The sequence below is a fragment of the Mizuhopecten yessoensis genome, unplaced genomic scaffold (genome assembly GCF_002113885.1).
Source record: "Mizuhopecten yessoensis strain PY_sf001 unplaced genomic scaffold, ASM211388v2 scaffold717, whole genome shotgun sequence".
In the NCBI taxonomy this organism is placed as follows: Eukaryota; Metazoa; Mollusca; class Bivalvia; order Pectinida; family Pectinidae; genus Mizuhopecten; species Mizuhopecten yessoensis.
The window spans coordinates 109,105-136,553 of NW_018403686.1; the positions used below are offsets into that span (position 1 = coordinate 109,105).

A 27,449-nucleotide genomic window follows, 5' to 3' on the forward strand; every position below is an offset into this window, starting at 1 on the left:
TGCTTTTATGGTGCCAAGAATGTTAGTGAGCAGTTGGGCATGGCTTAGTTGAGAAACTAGAAGAGTCAGCGTTAAAGCGTTGATTATAAGGAATCTTTGTGTAGTTTCGGAATCAAATACAAACGCGACAGGTCCGTAACCTTATCATTAGTGGTATTCGGAAAGATTAATGCAGAAGCGTGGTTAGCTAGTGTTTTGTCTCTTGGGAAAACTGGAAAAGGAATATGTAGGGTTCCCATGGTTATCGAGCAAGCCTAGTTCAGTTTGCAAGCAGGAAAGGTTATAGTGTTTGCAAAGATTAAGTTACAAGATGCTTTGCCTGCCGGTCAATGTGGCTTCTATGTAGCAAGGTAAAGGTGGCATAATTATATAGCAAGATAAAGACGACTGATGTAGCAAGGTAAAGTTGGCTTATACAGCGAGGCAAAATTGATCTTTGTAACTAGTTGAGATAACTGATAAAGCTAGTCAATGGTGACTATTTAGCAGTTAAGGTGACGATATGTAGCTAGATAAAGATGGCCTGAAATTTCATAATGAACTATTCCAACCTTTGAATTGGAAGAGTTCAAATGCGTCTTCAGGGGTAAATGAGTTAAGGTATGCAGTTAGGTAACGATACGATTTTTTTACTATAAAGATTCTGTATTCCTCTGGGTAAATAGTCATAAATAGACTGGAAAATAAGATTGTTATAGTCACATAAAGATGGCTTGTGTAGATAGATAAACCATTGGTAAATGTGTTTGGAGGAAGACAACTGATATATATATATATGTAACAAATAATTATGTCTAGGTAAAGATGGCTATGTTTCAGGTAAAGTTGACTTTGTTGCCAGGTTAATATGATTATGTTGCTAGGAAAGTGACTATGTTGATAGGTTATGATGACTTTGTTGTGAGGTAAAGATTGCTATATGTAGAAAGATAACAGGCTTACTCTTTCTAGCTAGGTAAAGATAGCATATTGAGCTAGGTAAAATGGTTTTATTTTGCTTGTGATTTGCTCATACGTTTCTTTCAGCTTAAAATTCCTTCCCGTCAGAAGAGATTATATATACGGCCTTATATATATCATGTGAGCTTGTCTTCTCCTCCAAATTTGTCCTTGTTTATGTGGGTTTTTTTAACTTAAAGAGAAAAAAAAGAAAAAAACACCTGAAAATATTGTTTAAACCATAACTTAGGTTTAAAACACAAACTCACATCATTATAAAATCTAATCATCCGACCATGAAAAGCGTTTGTTAAATGCGATATAATGGCTTTTTTCCTATTATCATTATTTTAGTGTGTCGGTATGAAGTAGGGTTGTAACGATTATAACTGTAAGGTGACCTCGTTACTTGTACCTCCATGGTGCTAGTCTTATCTAGCTTACTCAGCTTAAAACATCCTTCAGTTTTATTTCAAATCAACAGTGAATAAAGGCATTTTTTGTATCCGAAGTTGATGCTATTTAGTTGTTATATTTCAACATTGATGATGATTTTGGTTACTGAAAGTTTACCTTTATCTATAAGGCAGCTTCTGACGTTGAAGCGCATTTCCCCTGACATAATCTTCTCTGTCGCTCGTAATTACAACACTAGTTAGGCAGATGGTGGTTGTAATAATTTTTGTGAGAAATAAAACAAAAGAGTTCACCATCCAGGGTTGCTGGTTGTAATTAGGCAAGCTCTTGATTAGACCTTCAACAATTAATTCTGCGACAAATTACATTCCAAGCCGCGACTAATAGTCTCGTCTGCCCCGGACCCGGAACATTGTCGTCTATCACGTGTAAAACTGGTGTGGTCGGGATTACAACACCTGCATGCATATTTGGGAAAATATCTTGTTCTTTGCTCTAAAAGGTTTTAACTTTTTATGGCGCAAACTGTTGAATAATACATTGTAACAAGGAAACGTGCTCACACATTTATACCAGATTGTCAGAAATATCAAAATGAAAGAACAGTGATAAGTATACACTCCTAAACATTTGATCAGAGAATGCCACATGAATAGTTATAGCCAATTGCAAACACGTTTATCGAATAATGACATACGCATAATGATATTCGAGTACACGTTCATTAGATAGTCGTCACAAGAACTATACATTCTAACAGTTTCATCTGATAGTTTGTCGTTAAGAACAATGATAGAACGATTCTATTCAGTCTTGTTACAGACGCCTGGAGCCCTGCCTGAAATCTAAGGGATCCTTTATATCCAGTCTTGTTACAGACGCCTGGAGCCCTGCCTGAAATCTAAGGGAACCTTTATATCCAGTCTTGTTACAGACGCCTGGAGCCCTGCCTGAAATCTAAGGGAACCTTTATATCCAGTCTTGTTACAGACGCCTGGAGCCCTGCCTGAAATCTAAGGGAACCTTTATATCCAGTCTTGTTACAGACGCCTGGAGCCCTGCCTGAAATCTAAGGGAACCTTTATATCCAGTCTTGTTACAGACGCCTGGAGCCCTGCCTGAAATCTAAGGGAACCTTTATATCCAGTCTTGTTACAGACGCCTGGAGCCCTGCCTGAAATCTAAGGGAACCTTTATATCCAGTCTTGTTACAGACGCCTGGAGCCCTGCCTGAAATCTAAGGGAACCTTTATATCCAGTCTTGTTACAGACGCCTGGAGCCCTGCCTGAAATCTAAGGGAACCTTTATATCCAGTCTTGTTACAGACGCCTGGAGCCCTGCCTGAAATCTAAGGGAACCTTTATATCCAGTCTTGTTACAGACGCCTGGAGCCCTGCCTGAAATCTAAGGGAACCTTTATATCCAGTCTTGTTACAGACGCCTGGAGCCCTGCCTGAAATCTAAGGGAACCTTTATATCCAGTCTTGTTACAGACGCCTGGAGCCCTGCCTGAAATCTAAGGGAACCTTTATATCCAGTCTTGTTACAGACGCCTGGAGCCCTGCCTGTAATCTAAGGGAACCTTTATATCCAGTCTTGTTACAGACGCCTGGAGCCCTGGCTGAAATCTAAGGGAACCTTTATATCCAGTCTTGGTACAGATGCTAGGGATCCTGCTTCTTGCCAAAAATATTTGGGATTCCTTCTAATTAGTCTGAGTAAGAGGCTCAATACCCTGGCTTAAATCTAGGGGAACGCTATCGTCTAGTCTCGGTACAGACCCCCGGGTCACTGCCTAAAATCTTGGGGAACGCTTTCATCCAGTATTAGATAGAGACGCCCGGAGCCCTGCCTAAAATATGTTGGAACATTTCTAGCCAGTCTCCGTACAGGCGCATGGAAGACTGTCTGAAATCTGAGGGAATCTTTCTATCTAGTATTCGTACATACGTCCGAGAACCGTGTCTAAAATTTGAGAGGGAACATTTCTTCAGTTTCCGTACAGACGTCTGGAAGACTTCTAAAATCGGAGGAAATCTTTCTTTCCAGTCTCAAAACCCTTCTCGGAAGCCTGCGGACCGTTCTTCAGACTTCTGAAACCCTGTCTAACACGTCTGAGGGACCATTAATTTATTATCAAGTCTCGGTACAAATGCTCGAATCCCTGCTTAAACGCTGGGGATAACCTTCCTATCCAGTCTCGGGACGGACGCCGGGGACACTGCCTAAAATCTGGGGAACCTTTATATTCGCATGACAGTATCCGCCAAACTATTTCTTCATTCATAGCAATATTATTTTTTATATGTCTGGTGGCATTTTCACGTGAGTGACGTGTACTCAAACCCCAGTTCATAACCTATAACCAGTAGAATTTTACTGCTACATTTGTCACTCCTCGTCCCTAATGACATCGTATACAATAATGATAATTAGCAATTACAGCTTGTCTTTAATTGCTATAAAGTCTGGAGTCGGAGTGACGCAATGTTTCCGGAACACAGCGCGATATGTATACCACCTATGAAGATGTGAATAATTTACAATAAACTATCTATGTTAATTGTTAAAGACGACTTGATCTGATATTAGATATCACTACACGGCGTCCTCCGTAGCCCTCGTAAAAGTACAGGTCTATAAATGTCACGTGTTACGTTACACACGGTGTACCTACTCTTCAGCACACCTGTCTCGGTAACAGCGTTCTACAAGCATCAGCACGTCATCGTGTAATTAACATGATGTTGATTACATCAGGTGTGGGATGCCCTTTGCTAACACACTGTACGTGGTTTCTTTACCCCGTCAGTGAAACAAGATTTAGACAAACTAAATTAGGGACACTGGTGCCCTTCACATTGTAGTGCATTTGGCTGTTTGAGCACTTTCTAAAATAAGAGGCAAACACATTTTATTTTCCTTAAAAGTTTTCAAATGAATAAATAAATTAACAAACCGTAAAAAAGGGCAAAAAATAACACAGCAATGGAATGGACAATGTCTTTATAGATCGCAGAAATAAAGCACGCGAAACGTTTGTCAAGAACTAGCATCTCAAATTGCATAATTCCTCAAATTATAGCTCCTTCACTTTAAAGATCGAATTTCAACGATTTATCAAAATGTATCACGAGGAAAATTACACTTTTACCAACAGCTATATATAAACCGATCTAGATGGGTTGTCCTGTATATAAAACACATATATATATTAATGCTCCAAGATGTAGCACAACCCATCAATTCCTCTTGATGATATAAGACTGGGACAATGTACTATACATATGGAGGTGTGCACATTTGTCTTAAGATTCCATGTTTAAAGTACAAATTTGCATGTTTACGCATATAAACTCTTATTAATCAAGAAACCAAGTCTAAAGAGTATGGGTATTCTCTTTGTTTCACGAGTTGTAGAAACTGTTCTGTCTCAGAGTCTTATACTCTTGGGTATGGTAATAAAGGAGGGCGAATTATGAAGACTCGTTTCGCAGTTCATTATTTGTGCAAGTGAATTTGGACGTGGTTGTTAAAATTTGTATATTGATTTTCTCGAAAAGCTCCAACTTGAAGCACCTAGAATTGTTACTTGTTAATCAGTCTTGAAACTGGAAGGGGAACTTTAACCTTCTTGAAACTGGATGGGAAACCTAACCAGTGGAAGTGTAGTAAGAGGGGGTCCTGTACACCATGCACGTGTAACGCTCTTCCAAAAGCCTCCTCCTTATTGCAAACTTACGAATTAGTTTTATCGAGTGAGGGTACACGCATACATATACAAATTGTACGTATCTAAACCTTTCCCAAGCTTATTGGTGAAATGAAAACGAGACGTCACGTGACAAATGTTTACACGTCCAAATGTTCAGTGTTGCGTGATCAATATAATAGCTTAGAAACCGCCGGGAAAAAGTAACTTGTGCGGAAGCGGCCTTTGATAATTATATTTTCCGTCATTTTCTCATCCTCGATATATATTTTTCACCATAATACAAACACATATGCTTAATACCTAGTTATTTTAAAAGTATGGTATTTCATTTCTAAAAGCCAAATTATTATGCAAACCATAGCGCCTTGTCAAAAATGTAAATACGATTTCATATGGGATCAAAGATGCTTGACTGATATAGCATCTAATCATTTTGGATTTGTTCACATAAAGACATTTTTAAAGTGTATATTTTTATACGAAGATTTTTGCGCATATTTATATTACTTAATGTATGGTCAAGTACACTCGCACTTAAATATATGATTAATTGATTTGTGTTAAAATAAGCTTTCAAATGATAGCATTATCTTATGTGTGATGAAAGATCCATGCACATGAACATGCTATTTCATGTTTAATCAAAGACGCTAACACTTAAATACGTAATTTCATCTGTAATCAGATACAATTTGACGTATGTTATTTTGATGTGCGATCATGTGATCATGCACATGAATAATATTGAATATATTGCACCTGAAAACATGGTTACATTTTAGTTCACATCAAGTGACAAAAAATATCTGCACCTGAATATAATTATGATTGCGGGTGTGATGACTGGTACTTGATCGTGAGTACAATATTTCAGGTATGATCAAAGGTACCTATCAGTAACCAATACTGTTAGTGCCGTAGAGCGGCTTACTGAGCCAGTAAGCTATTTTTATTTACATAAAGAGTTACAAATGCCTTAAATTAGTCTCATCTGGATGTATGTTATTCCTGTAACACCTACATACATCTCTGTACTTTGCAGAAGACAATAAACAATTTCCGATCGTTATTGTTTTCTTCCTTAAGTACGTCACGAATCGTTCTTCATTTAAAACATTTTGTTTATGAGTTTGTATAGTATAGTAACACGGAGGATATTGTATTGATCTCAGTTCGAAAAGTCCTATTCTAACTAGACGACGTCCATGTGCACTGGTTGAACCAGTTTACTTTCTTCACATTCTGTATATAAATGGAAGTCGGTGAAATCACAGAGAATAAAACAACACATGCCATAAGTCTGTGTGGGCCATAATTTAACACTGGGTGTGTTTTGTGACAAATTAGATTAAATTCTATGTGAGTTTGTTGCACAACAATGTAGGCATATTAGTGATAAGATCATATCTATAGAGCGTGTATGTTATCAGTTTGGATCGATGTCCCGGGGGAAGGGGATTAACTAGTCATATACTGTTGTTAACGGCGGGTGTCCTAATTAGGAAGACCACGGTAATACGTTACCTGTTGTTCAGTAGTGTTTTTGTTGTTTTTATCTATAGATTTTAACTATCACGTTTCGATTGTTTATTTACTCTAAATGCCTCCAGTACACATAAAACAAAGTATAGAGGATAAAGACTAGTAATTAACAATTCTAAGCATCTTTTTGCAATAAGTATTTTCTTACCTCTGAAAATAAGCCCCCCTCACCCTGCCAAAAAAAAAAGATATCATAAACATGCAGTATATGTACACATTAAAAAAACAGTTCAAAGACGTTATCTCCAATAACATCGTTGAATTAACCACAATGTATCAGTATATACTGGGGAAAGGGTCATAATTATGATTATTGATGTAAGATTTTCTGAAATGTATCATTTTCTAAGATAAAGGAGGAGGAGAGGAAAAGAAAAAATAATATACACAGAGACGTACATACTTATATCCAGTGTCATTCGGGACCCGATACAGTATATGCCATCTGTTATTATCGTCTGACTTTTCCAGACGTCTGGGATGGGAAAAGAGTGTATCCACTTGGGCTGTCCCGACCCCCGGGGTTCTACTAATCCTCCATATTGTCGTCCTGTCCCGACCGCCGGGGTTCTCCTAATCCTCCATATTGTCGTCCTGTCCCATTATAGATATCATGTTTGGTCATAATTACACTGATGACATTATGTTTTGTCCGTAGTCTACATGTCAGTTACAAATTGTATATCGTTGACATTTCTTCTTCGAAGATGTCTCATCTTTGATTTGATTGCCATCGACACCCTCGTCTGAATAATTCATGTCATTTTAATCAAACATTGTAGATTTGTATATCTTGATTTATTTTGATTTAATTTTTAAAAATGTATCCTAGGAATGTACATTTCCTGATAGATAATATATGTGCATTAATTCTGACTGCAAAACCATCACAGTAGCATAGTTGTATACAGTCGACTGTACGTCTCGGGCCCACCCCTCGTATTTTTACTCTATTCAGCTACATATCTATGTAGGATAGTAAATAGATTATTTTGTATTTTGTTTTGACCTGGAACATAAAACAAATATTTGTTTGCAAACAGCGACACTACTTTTTGTCTACACTCCAATTATGTTTCATTGTAAGATCGATATTTGCAATGACGTATAAAACCATAGTAATATTCAGTCTATTTATTACTGGTACATTATTTGCAGTTGTTAATTTACATATTTTTTGTTATTGTTAATAAAAATCAATATATTATTTTTAAAATAATGGGTTTATTCACTAATTTAGTCTAGAATAATATAATTCCGTAATTTTTTCCAATAGATTTTCAAATTAAAACATTTTTATTTTATTACTTATAAGAAGATGATCCGTAGACAGGTATTTGGCAACAAATGAAATTATAAATATAATTGATATTGATTTATGAGTCTCCATACAAACACATGTATAAAAACAAGTTACACAAGTTTGTACCTATATTTGAAGTTGTATTTTGAGGTTAACATCAAAGTCTACATGAATTAATACACGAAAATTTTTGAGCAATTTTAAATCTACAATTTCACCATTATTTATGGTTCTTAAAACAGATATTGTACATTTCATTGTATTTTGCCTTCCGGGGAATGTAAGCGTATTAGTCCAAAGATCAGATCCGAGATGTGATTGGACTGTTAATTTGTCCTCCGGGAATACCCGGTAAACGATATCAATCTAGGAAATATTGAAGGTCAATATTCTCCAAAGTAATTATCTATAATTTGAACTCAATTAGTGATTTATATACTCTTATCAAATTTTAAACAAAAGTTGAAAGGTCTTTCTGCATTTGCCGAAATATATATCTTCAATCAGGAGCGAATCACACTGAAAGATGGTTATCTACCGTTAGCGTTATGATCTTAAAAATTATCTCTATTTTATAGTTGATTGCTTATTTCAATCTGAGCAATTGTGTTTAATTTCTTATTTCAGATATGAGTAAAATCATCAAATCTATTGCTGCCAACGACTAGAAATACCATTTTGCTTAAATTGAACAATATATATGCAAAATTGAAATGCAGCGTTACCGTGAACGCATAATTAATATAGTAACCCGTTTACTAGCCCTGCTTTACAGGTGTTAAATCGTGTACTCTATCGACGGGAGGGCGCAACAGCCAGGTGTGAGGTCGTGTACTGTACTATATCAACAGGAGGGGGGTACTGATAGGGTTAGGGTGGGGATGGAGGTTAACGAATACCTAGACCTAGTATAACATGGATTCACTTGTCATCGCGGGTTGCGAGTATGGTCCGAGTAAATACCTGGTACTTTTACCTCGTAAATAACAGAGGTGTGGTTTACAGCACATAACCTTCCGTCATCAGCTGTAACTAACAGTGGTATAGTTTACTAACACCTGAAAAAGCTTCATAAGTTATAGCAAATAATATTTTATTATTTAACAGTAAAAAATGTAGAAAAAATGTTGATCCAAAAGGCATAAATAACAATGATGTTTTTGTTGTACTAGATAGAGCCACATTTAGTCCTGCCAGATATAACCTTACATTTTTATATCATCTTGTGGAAATATTTTTTAGTTTTAGTTTATAATAAAGACGCCAAAAATATTAAAAAAAACAACAAAAAAACCCNATCTTGTGGAAATATTTTTTAGTTTTAGTTTATAATAAAGACGCCAAAAATATTTAAAAAAACAACAACAAAAAAACAAATATTTGTTTGCAAATAGCGACACTACTTTTTGTCTACACTCCAATTATGTTTCATTGTAAGATCGATATTTGCAATGACGTATAAAACCATAGTAATATGTAGTCTATTTATTACTGGTACATTATTTGCAGTTGTTAATTTACATATTTTTTGTTATTGTTAATAAAAATCAATACAATATTTTCAAAGTAATGGGTTTATTCACTAATTTAGTCTAGAAAAATATAATTCCGTAATTTTGTCCAATAGATTTTCGAATTAAAACATTTTTATTCTATTACTTATAAGAAGATGATCCGTAGACAGGTATTTGACAAAAAATGAAATTATAAATATAATTGATATTGATTTATGAGTCCCAATACAAACACACGTATAAAAAACAAGTTACACGAGTCTGTACGTATGTTTGAAGTTGTATTTTGAGGTTAACATCAAAGTCTACATGAATTAATACACGAAAATTTTTGAGCAATTTTAAATCTACAATTTCACCATTATTTATGGTTCTTAAAACAGATATTGTACATTTCATTGTATTTTGCCTTCCGGGGAATGTAAGCGTATTAGTCCAAAGATCAGATCCGAGATGTGATTGGACTGTTAATTTGTCCTCCGGGAATACCCGGTAAACGATATCAATCTAGGAAATATTGAAGGTCAATATTCTCCAAAGTAATTATCTATAATTTGAACTCAATTAGTGATTTATATACTCTTATTAAATTTTAAACAAAAGTTGAAAGGTCTTTCTGCATTTGCCGAAATATATATCTTCAATCAGGAGCGAATCACACTGAAAGATGGTTATCTACCGTTAGGGTTATGATCTTAAAAATTATCTCTATTTTATAGTTGATTGCTTATTTCAATCTGAGTAATTGTGTTTAATTTCTTATTTCAGATATGAGTAAAATCATCAAATCTATTTCTGCCAACGACTAGAAATACCATTTTGCTTAAATTGAACAACATATATGCAAAATTGAAATGCAGCGTTACCGTGAACGCATAATTAATATAGTAATAAAGTTTGTTACCCTGCTTTACAGGTGTTAAATCGTGTACTCTATCGACGGGAGGGCGCAACAGCCAGGTGTGAGGTCGTGTACTGTACTATATCAACTGATGCGGTTAGGGTGGGGATTGAGGATAACGAATACCTAGACCTAGTATATCATGGATTCACTTGTCATCGCGGGGTGCGAGTCTGGTCCGAGTAATACCTGGTACTTTTACCTCGTAAATAACAGAGGTGTGGTTTACAGCACATAACCTTCCGTCATCAGCTGTAACTAACAGTGGTATAGTTTACTAACACCTGAAAAAGCTTCATAAGTAATAGCAAATAATATTTTATTATCTAACAGTAAAAAATATAGACAAAATGTTGATCCAACAGGCATAAATAACAATGATATTTTTGTTGTACTAGATAGAGCCACATTTAGTCCTGCCATATATAAACTTACATTTTTATATCATCTTGTGGAATTTTTTTTAGTTTTAATTTATAATAAAGACGCCAAAAATATAAAAAAAATAGGGGTTCGAATTTTGATCATACAACTGTGGCGTGCTAACGATCATATATGTGCATGCGGATCTTAAGGGTAACCTGTTACCTCCTCCTGTTTATCTATCCCAATCCTATTTTAAAAAAGAGATAGTTATTTCTGACTGCTGATGAGGGTACTGTTGATATGGTGATTATACTCATCAATCCACCTCTCTGTCACACATAGGGACAGCGCCTTTATAAAACTACTCGCGTGCTTAACTTTTAATTAGCGAATTAATTGACGTAATTAATAATGACTTTTGTGAACGACTAATTGATAATTTAATACCTCATTAATTTCGACGAAAGATGGCGGGTGTCCGAATAATTATGGGTCACACGCAACAGCTCAAAAGCAATACAGGTGTGAGGTTAAAAGTGTGATATAGAGGTCAGAGGTCACCTGATAATGTATTTCCTTTGTTTGTTCATAATGATTGATATTGTTTGGCAAGCTGCGTCGTGTCCATGCTTTAGGTTTCTATGTTTAGGTTATTATCACATATATCGGGGGATGTTACGACTTCCAGATTTATTTAGATGAATCCTGAACAAACAGTGTCTGCCCACGAGTCTGCTTAAGTTACTAAAACTTAACAACACTTTTCACATCATGTATTTATATCTACGAAATAAAAAATGGTAATATGTATACTAATGATACCTAATGGGGTTTTATCAGAAATAGTCTTACCAGTGTCATCACGGTGGGGAAGCGAAACGCATGTATGCGGCGTAACTACTACATATGTTGGTGTGTATATTATGCTGATGGACTGGTTATATACATGTTTTGTAAGTTATGACTTATATCAAAGTGTGTATAAAATGAAAAAAACAACGAATCTGCTGCAAGTTCTCAATAAAAAAAAAAAACACTAATTTTTCCTCTGAAGTAAAATGTCAATATGGCCTGCTTTTAAGTTGTTGTAAAGTGAAAATGTGCTTCTTGGGTTTCGGTTGAAGCTTCAGAAACAACATGGAGACGGAATATCCATAGATACAATTTCTATCGTTTCGTGTCAAGAGCATTTATTTCTGGTACATGCACACCTATTTCTGGTACATGCACACCTATTTCTGGTACATGCACACCTATTTCTGGTACTTGCACACCTATTTCTGGTACATGCTCATTTATTTCTGGTACATGCACACCTATTTCTGGTACATGCACACCTATTTCTGGTACATGCTCATTTATTTCTGGTACATGGACACCTATTTCTGGTACATGCACACCTATTTCTGATACATGCACATCTATTTCTGGTACATGCACACCTATTTCTGGAACTTGCACACCTATTTCTGGTACATGCTCATTTATTTCTGCTACATGCACACCTATTTCTGGTACATGCACACCTATTTATGGTACATGCACACCTGTTTCTGGTACATGCACACCTATTTCTGGTACATGCTCATTTATTTCTGCTACATGCACACCTATTTCTGGTACATACACACCTATTTCTGGTACATGCACCCCTATTTCTGGTACATGCACATCTATTTCTGGTACATGCACATCTATTTCTGGTACATGCACACCTATTTCTTGTACATGCCCATATATTTCTGGTACATGCACACCTATTTCTGGTACATGCACACCTATTTCTGGTACACGCAGACCTATTTCTGCTGCATGCACACATATTGCTGGTACATGCCCACCTATTTCTGGTACATGCACACCTATTTCTGGTACATGTACATCTATTTCTGGTACATGCACACCTATTTCTCGAACATGCACACCTATTTCTGGTACATGCACACCTATTTCTGGTACATGCCCACCTATTTCTGGTACAAGCACACCTATTTCTGGTACATGCACATCTATTTCTGGTACATGCACACCTATTTCTGGTACATGCACACCTATTTCTGGTACATGCACATCTATTTCTGGTACATGCACACCTATTTCTTGTACATGCCCATATATTTCTGGTACATGCACACCTATTTCTGGTACATGCACACCTATTTCTGGTACATGTAAATCTATTTCTGGTACATGCTCATTTATTTCTGGTACATGCAGATCTATTTCTGGTACATTCACACCTATTTCTGGTAAATGCACATCTCTTTCTGGTACATGCCCACCTATTTGTGGTACATGCACATCTACTTCTGGTACATGCCCACTTATTTCTGGTACATGCACTCCTATTTCTGGTACGTGCACATCTATTTCTGGCACATGCACATCTATTTCTTGTACATGCCTATATATTTCTGGTACATGCATATCTATTTCTGGTACATTCACACCTATTTCTGGTAAATGCACATCTCTTTCTGGTACATGCACACATATTGCTGGTACATGCCCTCCTATTTCTGGTACATGCACGACTATTTCTGGTACACGCAGACCTATTTCTGCTGCATGCACACATATTGCTGGTACATGCCCACCTATTTATGGTACATGCACATCTACTTCTGGTACATGCCCACTTATTTCTGGTACATGCACACCTTTTTCTGGTACATGCACACTTATTTCTGGTGCATGCACACATATTTCTGGTGCATGCACACCTTTTTCTGGTACATGCACACGTGTTTCTGGTACATGCACCCCTATTTCTTGTACATGCACACCTATTTCTGGTACATGCACACCTATTTCTGGTATTTGCACACCTATTTCTGGTGCATGCCCACCTATTTATGGTACATGCACATCTATTTCTGGTACATGCACACCTATTTCTGGAGCATGCACACCTATTTCTGGTGCATGCACACATATCTGGTACATGCACACATATTGCTGGTACATGCACACCTATTTCTGGTGCATGCACACCTATTTCTGGTGCATGCACACCTTTTTCTGGTATATGCACACCTATTTCTGGTACATGCACATCTATTTCTGGTACACACTTACACACAGACACCTGCGCGTTTAAATAGTGTGTTTTATCTGTGGACTAGACATGTCTAATGATGTGACAACAGCTGTCATGTTTTGTAATATGTCTGTTTGATTCGTAAACAACTTAACTTCTGTTTTAGTTCTGGGACGCGTTTCAGTGCTTTTTTCTACCATAATATGGGAGTAAGCCCATACCTCACTGTACTCTCGTTTGTTACACAATTACACTACTGACCGTACGTCCCAGGTAAGCTAGAATACGCTTTATAAAATACAACATACTAAGAAGTAAAGATTAAAAAAAAGATATAGATGAAATAAATGGTAATTGTTTACAGTTATTCACCTTATTTTTGTGAACACCTATTTTCCTGGTTTCACAATGATCAGAGTTACGTCCCTTATATCAAACTTCACAGAATGAACAGTTTGATGTTTCCGAATACACTTCATTAGATATTTGAGATTGTGTTGCTTTCCCTTCATACTTAACAAAGTAAATCTGTATTGAATGAAATATAATTTAATGCAAAGATAGTTGTGTAGAAGTTCAATAGTGGATTTGTAGTGCCCGAGGTTTGCCGTAACCTTGACAGCCTTGAGTGGTGGCACGGTTTATTATATACACACTTAACTCATTAATTTGAAATTAACCAATACTTTAAATTTATGAAATTAATAAATTAAGGGGTTTTATGTTTTCGAATTGATTCTGTTCTATTGATTTTTTTTTCATTTTTAAATCGTTATCAACTAGATTGTTGGATTTGTCCTTACGTCTGAACGATGTGGATCTTGTCGCATTAATTATTTGTTATACAGTAAAGGTTAGGGTTGAACCAATGAACCGTCATAGTATAAAAAAAATAATAATAATAATATTTGAATATATAGAGAATGATTAACCAAAATTAACCATTTTATTAATTAAACATGAAATTATTTATTCATGTACCAATTAGTACGAATCCAATCCACGCAATCCGAGTTATCTCCCCTGGAACATGACATGGCGGCCGCTCACCTGTCAGTGTCACAGGTAATGTTCCCCCAAGGTCAGACATAAAGGTCAGATCGAGGTATCAACATGGCATTTTAATACCCCATTTGTTTGCGATACTTTTACAGACAATTCATACTAATACGTGTGTCATGTTTGTCTCATAAATAATATCAACAGTGTAGCTAAAAAGGAGGACCGGCAAAACACACGGTCGTGTATATAGCCTCGATCTTTATTCACGGTTAACAAATAAAAATGGCATGTAATAATGAAATTGTTATTTGTCATCAATTTGTACTTCTGTGTACTAATTTGAGTGTCATATTTTGTCCGTCATATAAATTACATATATGTATATGATAGCTCTTATGACGCAAATTGCCAGATTCGTCTATAACAGTATACCATTTACTTAGGATTGGTGAACTACAATCCGTTTTACGGTATTGCAGAAAAATAAACATGTTTCCAAATAAATTAGCATGTTATATTCATTTCACAGCTACTTTTTTTCCATTTTCAACACGATGGCATGTTACAAATTATTACACGATTTCTCTAATTTCCTATGCAATATGTTAATTGGTTGACGGTTTTCTTTTAGAAAATGGGATGTTGAATTAATTTTAGATACTGAGTTGTAAAGCTTTATAACTGGCACAGTAACAGAATACGTGTATATCACAATGCCTAAATTCATCAATTATCTACTAAATAAATCAATGAAATAAATCAATGAATTATACGGCTGTACAAAAACCAGCCCAGGCGAAAATGTTAATGAACAGGTCATCTCTATAACAGACGTGAGAGGTGTCCCAACACTTAAAGCAAGAACAGAAATTAATTGAACAAGATAAAACTTGTTTTCTCCCCAAAAGAAAAAATAAATCACTTTTTACACATACTAGTAACATCCTTTACAAAACAAGTTCTGTTTACTCCAATGTAACAGTCATTTATTGACCCATCAAAGAAACCGCTCAGTTTCCATCTTGTTATAAATAATTTACAATATGTATAATTAGATTTGAGTGTTGTTAGGTTTTCTATCAAGGGAGGTAATCTCGGGTGTGTTATCGTGTCCCGGTTCAATAGGTCCGACACCCTAAACCACCCGGAGCCACGCGACGGGTGATTCTATCTCTATCAGGTCAATTTGGCCGAATTATTCCTTATCATTGTACGGCCGGAGGTGTCATAGTTTTAACAAATAAGTGGTCAACAGTATTGTACGTTAGGTATAGACTAGAGACCAACCCTAATTAGCGAACAAAAAGTCGGGCTTTACGTCAGGGACCTCCAGCCCTATCATATGGCCGAGTAATTACGCAGATTTATGATGGAGATTGCGGTGGTTTAAAGAAAAATTAAAAGCACACAATTTTAAGAAAAATAACAAAACATTTATTTTAAAGTGTGCCTTGAAATGAAATTATTAAAAATATTGTAATGGTTTATGATTTTACTGTTGTTCTTATTTTTTTCATTAAGATGATTGCCCGAATAAAAATGTCATTTATATAACAATTAGTTTTAAATATGAATAGCTCTTTTTTGTCGGGGCAATGTCTTTACGTTTAATGTTATTATATGCAAAGTGTAAGTAGAAATGGATGGTGACAATACACTGTCATCCTTTCACCTCCTTTAATCAAATATGTATGTGAACATTAGGATACAAACTACTAACAACAGTTTGTGGTTTTAAATTGGTCTGTACTTTCAACGTGGAGGCCAGGTCATATCGGGGGACAAAACATTAAATAAACATAGAAATTCTTTCAAATCATTAAAAAAATAATTAATCAACTGATCGATTGTATAATGAACACAAAATGAAACTGCACTGAAGTAAATAATTTTTCCTTGTAATAAAACTCAGTCTTGTATTCCACTTTTTCGAAAAGGTCATTCGGAAAAGCTATTTGTGATAAAATTCTCATGAAATTATTGTTTAAACATTAGAGGTTTATCCCAGGAGATTTGAACTATTCCGTGTTGTGGTGAAAATACCTGACTAAGGTATTAGCGAACGGTAAACACGATCATTGAAACGTGTGTTTTTACAGAACCCGGGCATTTATCGGGGGACAAGATAGACAGCGACCTATGTCAATAAACAATCACGGAGTACATAGAACTCACGCCGCGCTAATAGCAGATTTGTCAGCAAGATTGTATACGGGTACTTTAATATCTAACTTACTAAGGCAATATTTCATATAAAGACGTACTTCTGAATAGTTTTACGATGTCAAATCTGTTTCATTTGAGTTTCTTGCCTGCAAATCTTACCGCCACAGACACGTAAAACTGTGTAATATTATACGTCTTTAGCTATTTCTATCTATGCATATTATAAGAAATTTTTATACTAATTAAAAAAACTTAAAACGTTATTCGAATTCAATTTCAAAACGTCACATTTCTCTCATTTCCTTCAATCAAACCTCAACCGTTTCTTTGAAAGCAAAAATAGAACAGGTTTCCTGACTTGGCCACATTAACTGCACTAGTGGATATTTTTTTCCAAATTTATATTAAAATTATAACTGATAAAGATCACGTGCGTATACACATACACATACGAAACAAGTATTTTTCACATTTGTTCTTAGTTTCTGTCTTTAAATATGCATGTGCAATTTTTCATCAATTCAACAAAATATAAACACATTTCCTCATTCGCATTGGCTGTTATCTAAATGCGTTGGTACCAGAAAGACGAACGATTTAATTTACGTTTATTTTTATTTACTAAAAATGTAAAAATGCACCACCTACAACAAATTGCTCTGAAGTCCGTAAACCTGTTGTATATATCTGTTTTTGTTCGGATCCATAGTCGAACCCTTGCCAAAGTACATTATTCACAATAGAGGCGACAAAATCCCATCAGCGTCTTTTTTAACGTGAATGGTATACATGCATTGAAACGCCCATTGTAAAAGATGAATTAAATCAACTATCCTATCTATTGAAACGAATGTTATAAAAACCAAATTAGATTAACTACAATAACACCCAGAGTTGTACAAGCTAAAGAAATAGACAGATTTCCACGATTCCTTTCCAGATGTATAGCCCGGAAACTTCTTCACGTGGGGATGTTAAATCTACGCTCATTTAGAGTTAAATAATACCGGTAAAGATCAAAGGGATGATGATGTTTGGTACCTGTGTTAGTCGTTTGATCCGGGCTTGTTTTATTACGGTTAGGTACGCTGATGATGACCTGTTATATTGTACCCTTGTATAACCGGTTACCGTTGTATATTTCATCATTTCGGTACAATTGTTTACCTGTATAATCCAAAGGTAACCTACCTGTAAATATCGCTAACCTTCTAAATGACAGGTGTAATAAAATTGTTACACGATCCTTTACATCTCACAGTTTTTCGATACACTACACAGCATGAAAACCCTGTTTTTCTAGGTGTAATAAATTTGATTTAAATGAAACAATGCAACAGAAAAAAACTAAGACTTCAAACAAGAACCGATTTTCAATAAGGCTAAAATTTTCTAAATGGCAGGTGGAGTAAATTTGTTACACAATGCCTTCCATCTCTCAATGTTTGAATACAAACACTAGTATTCAATTATATATTTGATTGGAACAATAAACTGAAGAAAATAATTTAAAAAATTCAAACAAGAACCGATTTCATTTGCCTTTCGATTAAGCTTAAGTGCATCAAAATATTGAAATAAAAGTAGATTGGTCATAGAATAAGATTGCATTTCTGATTGTTTTTTCATCCAAATTAAACAAATTAGTTAAAATATTTTCTAAACATTTGATATTCAAAATGTACTATATAATGATACAAGATTATATGAAATGCTAATTATTCAATATTTTATTCCTATTATAAAAATTGAAATAACTTGTTTCACTACTGTTGTAAAGTAATTATTTTCATATATTTATACATATATATATATAATATTTTATTCCTCTGGTATGTTTTCAACAAAACGATATAGTGATGTGAATTTTCTATTGAACAGAAACATGTCACTTTCTGATTTGGAATAATGTCTGAGTAAACCTTTGACAATTTAATTCTACAATAATACAATAATTGTATTCATAATAATCACTGGATGATAATTATACCGAAACAATATTGGCACGTTAATCCTAGTTAGTCCTATTATTAGATAAGTTCAGTGATACAATTATCAATGATGAGCAGTAGGCCACGCCTCCGGAGGCGTAATGATCTATCAACTATCCCTCGTACTGACCAATCAGAAGACGCCTAACCGCCGCGCTCCGCTAAGACCCGCCTCAAACGTCATAGAAAGATTATCTGTCGCCGATCAGAATAGTAATTTCTCAATCGGATTGTTTGTGATTTATTAAGTGCTATTGAAAGAAGCTATTATCCAGTCAATGAGGTTGTTAGACTCGTCACGGCTGATTACCCGCGGAAAGAGTGTTTAAAAGGCCGTCATCATATCTCAGACATCATAAACACTCGACTAGCTCAACACAGCAGCACACACAACTTCACCTTGACTTACACATGTCAAGACATCTTTATATGAATTTGATGTGACTGTATATTACCGGATCTTCATTGTGAACCATACTTTACGACAATACAAGCACTGGATATAACTGAGAACGTTTGTGGAAATACCTAATTTGGATTTCTATAATATCTGATATCTCGAAAAGAGACATTTTAGGATGGATGGTTCCTTGCCTAACTCTCCAAGCCTTTCCTCCAGTGATACGTCCAGTAACGAAGATGGACTTCGACCATTTCCAGATGAAAAAGATCTTGGAGAATTCAAGCTGAACAAACCGATGGACTATCCAGACTCTCCTCGGTCCCATTCCTCCGACAGCTCCGGCAGCGACCGAGGCACTCCGAACAGATTTTACAAAAACAAGATGAAAGGTAAATTTCATAATTATTTAAATTAATTTCATTAATTTGAATAATTTGCATTTTTTTTCTTCTTTATTGTAAGATTCCATCAAGATGCTTCAAATTCTAAATGCATAACATCTTGTCGAAGATGTCGCAAGCATCGTCAATTGATATACAAATTAAAAATGTATAATCAACACAACTTTTCTAATCGGATCATTTAAATCTGTTCCATGCGTTGTCACTAGACGATGAAATTAGACACACTTTTACTCTAAAAAGGAACCTTTTTAAGACGTTATTAATTACTGTTTTAATGAGCCCAGAACTAGCCTGGGGGTTTAGGTACTGGCAGCCTCTCCTTTAAGTAGGGCGACAGAACAATACAACCAAATCAGGATCAACATCATCAATTTAACAGTCTAGTGGTCCCTGATAGTCAGCCACATTCTAACAATATAGCTGCCATGTGATTAGTGTACCTTAAAATAACTTTTACCTTTCATTCATTTTTTATGAGTGTCAGTTTCTTTACAATTTTTACTCGAAGAACACGCTTATATAAAATAAATCTTAGAAGTAAATCCGAATAACTTAAAATGAAATTATAACCAGTGTAAGTTTATGCCAAATAATAATAATGTTTTCTTAGTTCTCTATAAATTAACAACTAGGTAGGAAACATAGGTATAAAGTCTATTAACAAATGTAATGTATCTGTTCAATTCCCAAATTTTGTTTGGAATAGTTTTATCTTGCACAAAGAATTTTGTAATGTGTATAAATTAAATCACTTTTGACAAGAACAAATAATTTCCTATTTACACGAACAAGTTTTACTTCAATGAGCATATCCTATTATTGATAGTGTTTTTCTATGGCCCTAACGGGTTAGGTCACACAACCCTGTCTTTAATCAGGATTGGGAATAAAGGTGTTATGTCTTCTAATGTTCTACATTGCTATTAGATTAAATCACCCATATAATTAAGTGGAAAGTATTTTCCCATTAAGGATGATATATTTTGACCTATAGTGTTCTTACCTAATGCTGCGTGAGCATTGTTAAAAATATAGAAACAGTTTAGCACGTTATAAAAAATTAGTGTCAAAATGAATTATTGGAATAAAAGTTTAATTTTCTGTAACACTCGTGCAGAATTATCCATTTATCGGGTTATTGTAATGGTTAGATTCCAAAATTCTCCTGGGTGAAATCAAGAACTTTCTTTGTGAAGACGAATACTCTGATTATGTCAGTTTACTTTTAATAGATATTATTACAAACATTGGTAAAAGCAGTCATATAGATGCAGATATCGTAACAATCGCATTTCAAAATATGAAAAATGAGTGTATGGCAGCAGTGATGTATGTAATTTTGGACAGTTACATGAACATGGTATGTTGAGATTGTAGTGTCAATTCGAACTACATGCCCGGCGTTGTGTAGTCCTATCAGCGCCCTGTCCGCGGGACATGGTCGCAACACGAAATCGGACATTCGGACACCGTCTCTGTCGTGTTCTCTATAAATCAGCTTCACTGGTCATCGATGACACTGACCAGTTTGTCATAAAAACACATTACGGTACTGGTCATTGTGAGATGACCATTAAAATGTTTGCCATCATATTATTGTATATCAATTAGCACAGCAAATTTGTAAGACCGATATTTCATACATATTGTAGATTTATTATTTGGATCTTGTTTGGTAAAATTAGGTGAAAAAGTATATATTTTAAATGTAAGGACAATTTTAGGACAAAGTATTTATTTGCAGTAAAATATTTCAATATTTTTGAGAAAAAAAAGGAAATTAAAATTCCATCTTCTTGCACAAATAATTCGTGTTCACTCAAAAAGTTACATTCACAAGTATTATGAAAGTCGGCTATCATCGGTGTTCAGTGAGAAATTCCCTCGGTTGTAAGAAGTCTTTTATATTTTAAATAGAATGCAGAATCCGTGAACAAATTATGTAAGGTCTACGGAGGATTTCAAATCATTGCATGATGTTTAACCAACATCAGGAATAATGTCTTCACAAGATTAACGTTTAATAATGTGAATTGGTGTTATTTCACAAATAAACTTTAGCGTGTTGAATAAGTTCTTTAAGCATAGTAAATGTAGCTGACGTTAGATTAAATGCGTCACAGCGTTTGTACTGTACAGAAAACATCCGGTAAGGTGGAAAATTACATATTTTCAGTAAACTCCTAAAAATACAGTAATGAACACGGTTTTAAAGGCTTCGATTTTATTTTAACGTTTCAAAGTTTAATGGGTTCTTTTGAAGTCGGGAAAACTTTCGTTTTAGACTCACCCATACAGAAACACGGTTGCTTTCATCTTTGCGCGCTCGTAACGACTTCATTGAAGCTGATCAGCTAAGATGCTATATGTTAAATGTGCTATGAAAGGGTGGGTAGTAAAAGTCGTATTCACAAGTAAATAGACTCTAGAGGTAGCGATTTTATTAAGAATCCCCTGTTTGATGTACAGGTAGATCTGGTCAACGCAAACAGGAAAATAGAGCTATAAATTCGACGGGTAATCACTGAATTTTGTACACTAATACATTTAATTGAATGGATTCAAGTTTTGATCTGACGGAAAAGTACATTTTAAAAGATTCGGTAGAAAACCGGTTAACGGTATCAGGAGAGTGATCAACTCTGTATACAAACACATAGATAGACCAAACGAAAATCTAGCGCCTACCTGTTCAGGATCAAAGGCACCGCCGCACCTAATCTTACAAGCTTGTCTAATTTTACCGCGCATTTAATTATCGTCCTTCGGTCAATTGGCCAGTTAGGTTTCTTCCCATTGTCCGAGTCTCGTTTTTACTGTCCATTTCGGCACTAGGGGTACTAACATTTGACCGCTACACTGACCAGACAAACAGGTTCGAATTCTCTATTCATTGCCAAAAAATCGATTTCGTTCTTTTTCACCGCAGGGAGTTTGTATACGTGTTAGGGTATCTTGAATAGAATTAACAGGACTTGTGATGTTTGTATTTAGACCCGTAATGAAAGTCAAACTAAGTCCCAATAGGGGGCTAATTCACGAATTATCATACTTATGGACGTAGCTAAATTGGAATGGCTCTCTATACAACGTAAACATTTTTATTTAGATTCAATTTGGAAGAAAACCTGTTTTTCTTTGCTATTCTAAGCTAATTTTCTAGTATAAAGCTCCCATTCTTCTGATCAGAATTTAAAAGAAAATATTTAGCTCAACCGACAAATTGGAATTAAAATCGATTATTGTTAGAATAGGTGTTTTTCTTGTGTTCGATTCCGAACAGATCTAGCCACATTTATTCCAACCACTAGTCCGACAAGGTCAACACCTAAAGCAGAGCCAATGATATCGTTCACATTATTATGTGCAAATGAAACAAAACTGCATATAATGCAAATACATTTCTTTATACAACATGTTTAATTTGCGATTTTTCCGCGACTTGAAATATATTCAGATTTACTCAATTGCTATGATGGGGAAGGCAAACAGATTTATTATATTTGAATATAAATAACTTCTTGTTTTGATGTACTGATTTATTGGTTATAGAAGTAATATGGTTGTGCTTTAGGTAAAATCAAATATTGGCCGGTAACTATTAGTAAACGTTAGCCCTTTGTAATTGTTTGCAGTGTTAATTGCCCCATCACAAACTCTCAAATCAATTTGTCACTCCGCGCCGGGTAAATAGTTCGACCTGTTTCTGCAAGGTGAAGCTTAAGGTTTATTGGGACACAATATCAACATTGTCTGGGAATAATTGATATGGGAATATTTTGATATGATAAAGTAATTAGAGGATCAAAGAGACCGAAAATAATTTCAATTATCCGGCCGCTTGAGTTACGTAAGCAGTAGATCACGATTTTAATCAGAACTCTTCAAACCTTGGAGGTAAAAATGCCCATAGCTGACAGCTTCCTTAAATGACTTTTCTAGACTGCAGTTCAAATATTGCTAGTAGGTAGGAACTGACGGATGTAGGATAAAAATTATACAAATAATTACGCGCCAAATGATCGACCCTTTTTTTACGACAGGAAAGAATAAATCTGGTCCTAGCCCGATACATTATCTGATAATAAATGTATATAATTGAAACTTTTCATACCTGAATCAATTGTTCCTCATTTGAATAAAAGTAACGGAACACTGACTACTTGAAATTTATTGTTTGAACTTTTAGAAATCTATGATCTCGCGATCCAAATTTCAGCTAAGGACGCCATGGATCATACGAAACAGCTCAATTTGTCGAATAATCATAGCTGTGTCGTTTTCACGCCTGCGTGGTCAAATAGACATATACCATGGTTACACGAGAGCCACTTTTGGGAACAGTCATAACCGATTTTTGTATTAAAGGTAGTCAGAACTGAACTAGCTTCAAAGAAAATGACAAAACAGTGTACCTATTGACCTTTTGTAAGAAGGCGGAGCCTCGAACAAAAAAAAAGATATTTAAGATTTTCTTAAATTAAAACAAGTTGACGTCGAGCACCTGCCCTCAAATGTGGCAATGAAAGTCGAAATGTCGATGTTCGATGATAAAATTCGATTAAGATCTTCTCCATCTTCAAACGACACTGACCATATGAACTGGTCAATAAAATAGCGTTTTAAATAGTGACCAATAAGGTATCCCGTGTGGCAAACGTACTTAATGAATACTTTACATCTGACCATTCAGGTTGAGCAGGAGCAGGGACATAAAATGACCAATAAGATTCGGGGTAGTTAACCTGTACTTGTCTGATCAACCCTTTATGTCAGGCGTAGGCTCATTAGCATGTCTTAAATATTGACACCAATGTTCCATAGAGAACACGCGAATCACGACAATTTCTGTCGACACTAAAAGTTGGGTCGTGTTTCTCATTGTAATGTTATGTGCTACCTGACATTTATTGTGTTTCAGTGTAAATGCTATTCTGTCATTTAACACAACCACCTAAAAAGTAAACAATTGACATCAAGGTACAGATGTTCTGTAATGTCATTCTTTACAGCCTTTTGTGGTTTTATTTTATATCAAATTTGTGTTTGACATGTGTGGCTATAACTCCTACTTAATTGTTATTTTAATTCTGTAATTCCAGAAACTGCCCAAGAACGTGAAATCCGCCGATACCGAACAGCTTTCACCAAAGACCAGCTCAACCGCTTGGAGAAAGAGTTCTTGAAGGAAAACTATGTATCCCGCCCTAAGAGGTGCGAACTGGCAGCATCCCTGGGACTTTCTGAATCCACTATTAAGGTAATTACACGAACACACTAGCGCAGATACATTAATATTTTATAAACAAATATGTAAAAAGTTAAGTTCAGAATTGAAATTTATCTTTGTAAGAAATAATTGAGGCAATGGTTTTATGAAAAAAGACAATGCTTTAATACTTTTTACTTTTCCACATTTACAGGTTTGGTTCCAAAACCGACGTATGAAGGACAAACGCCAACGAATGGCACTCACCTGGCCCTACGGTATTCCCCCAGATCCTCAGCTGTATGCCTACCTTGCAGCCGCCGCCGCTTCATACCCGTACAATCTCCAACACCCAGCCGCACTTCCGTATCCAAGCATGGGTCTCCCTCATGGACTCCAGCCCTCAACAAGTTCAGCCTTCACCCCAATGGCTGTATCAAGTCCACTTCCGCCCAGACTCGACGTTTTATCTTCCATGCCAAGTCCTCTCTACAGACCGATTCCAAGTCTAGACACTAGTCCGTCCTTCAGCACATCGCCACCAAGCCTTCATTTCCCACCCAGAATGCATTTTCCTTGGATGGAGCATTCTCCCAGCATATGTAATGCGAATTCAGGAAAACCGTGTACGTGTCCGGCTCCTTCTTTCGGACTTTATCCCCCACCAGCACCAGGGCTGTTGTCCACCTCCCTCAGTTCGTCACATCCCCTGTTACATAAACGGGAAATGGAGAGTTCGTCGCGGTGATAAACAAACAAACTTTGTGTGTATGCTGAGATAAAAGAGACTATATATGAATGTTGATGTGATTGTTATATAAACATATGACACAGAGAGTGTGCTTGATACGTTTTGGAGAAGAAAGTAATAATTATAAATATGATGAGTGTTTGAATTAAGTATAAGTGGAATTTAAAATGTTGTTTAAAGAATAGTGCATATGTTTAAAGAAGACTTAGTGGCCATTTCTATCTGTTCATAATGGCTTACTTTTTGACAGGATGACTTCATGCACCCCATGTCGTCACATTGTCTATAGAGACAGTCGCTGTATTCAGGGTAAAGTAAATCCATGTATATAATGATAAACTTACAGAGCTGCACAGGCTCTGTCAATTGCAGTGAGACACAAATATGTACATATCTTAAAACAAAATGTATTTATGTACTACCCTGTTGTTTTGTTATATATATATTTGAAACAGAAAATATGAAAATGAAAAATAAAACAAAATGAATCTTAAACTTTCTGTCAAGTTGTTTTTGTTATGATGGGACGCAGTGTCATGGGATTTGGACACGACTGTAGGTCAGATCGTGAGGGACCATGGACACAACTGTAGGTCAGATCGCGAGGGGCCTCAGTTACAATAGAACTACATTGTTAACAAAGTATAACTTAACACCGCAATTACACGTGATACTGACTCATGCATATGCATTTTTTATATCCTACATAGAATATTGTCTACATGGTATATTATACATCAGAAACTGCCAATTACGAGAGCTAGGTGCCGGATCTTCAAATGGTAAATATATCGCCCACATTTTGCATTTTGGAATTGAAAATAACTTTGAGACAAAATTAAGATAATTATTTGATCAGCATCTTGAATTTGAGTTGTGAAAACTATGTGTTATTTTTGATTCAATAACTGATGCATACACTCTTATAAAATCCACCGAAATGATTCGTATATCGGAGAACAAGTTAAATCTAGCTTTACTGAAACATTGATCAACTTCTGAGCGTCAAATCTCGGTCGCATAACATACTTTCGTTTTACTATTTTCTGGATTTATCATTGTCATTGGGGATGTGAGCATGGTAATAACAGTCTTTCCTCTCATTTATTCGAGAAAAATACATTTAACAGTGTTGTACCTTTGGGAATTAGCTATTTTTCTGTAGTAGAATTTACTAGTAGTAACGTACATTTTGTGATAATTACTTTACACATCAGTAAAAGACATCCAATATATTCGTCATGAGTCTACAGAGTGTAGCACCTCTACTTTGGGATATGGAGTGTAGCACCTCTACTTTGGGATGTGGAGTGTAGCACCTCTACTTTGGGATGTCGAGTGTAGCACCTCTACTTTGGGATGTCGAGTGTAGCACCTCTACTTTGGGATGTGGAGTATAGCACCTCTACTTTGGGATGTGGAGTGTAGAACCTCTACTTTGGGATGTGGAGTGTAGCACCTCTACTTTGGGATGTGGTCTAGTGATATTTTGTTGTAAAAAGTGTTATATATGAATGGCTAGATGACGATTCTTGGACATGGTAACTTTAGGATTGTGACAGATATACATATTTGATGGAGGGAGCAAGTACATTGACAACGACATTTAGAATTACAAAGGAATGATCAAAATTCATAAGAAGCAACATTGAAATTAATCAAGGATATAAGTTTGCTTTACAAACTGTGATGAATCTGAAATCTACAATATATGAAATGTATAATATAGGGCTATACTTATATAAAAAAAAAAATGTTCTTAAAATCTGTGTATTTTGTGTTCAA

General features: G+C 35.5%; 1 protein-coding gene across 1 annotated transcript; it reads left to right on the plus strand.

Annotated features, from left to right (window-relative positions):
• The first annotated feature begins 19,241 nt into the window (after positions 1 to 19,241).
• On the plus strand, positions 19,242 to 26,118 carry LOC110452010 (homeobox even-skipped homolog protein 1-like). The gene is made up of 3 exons (XM_021500268.1): positions 19,242 to 19,689; positions 24,807 to 24,964; positions 25,128 to 26,118. The coding sequence occupies exons 1-3, from the start codon at positions 19,476 to 19,478 to the stop codon at positions 25,659 to 25,661; spliced, it is 906 nt and encodes a 301-aa protein (XP_021355943.1). The 5' UTR covers positions 19,242 to 19,475; the 3' UTR covers positions 25,662 to 26,118.
• The last annotated feature ends 1,331 nt before the right edge of the window (positions 26,119 to 27,449 follow it).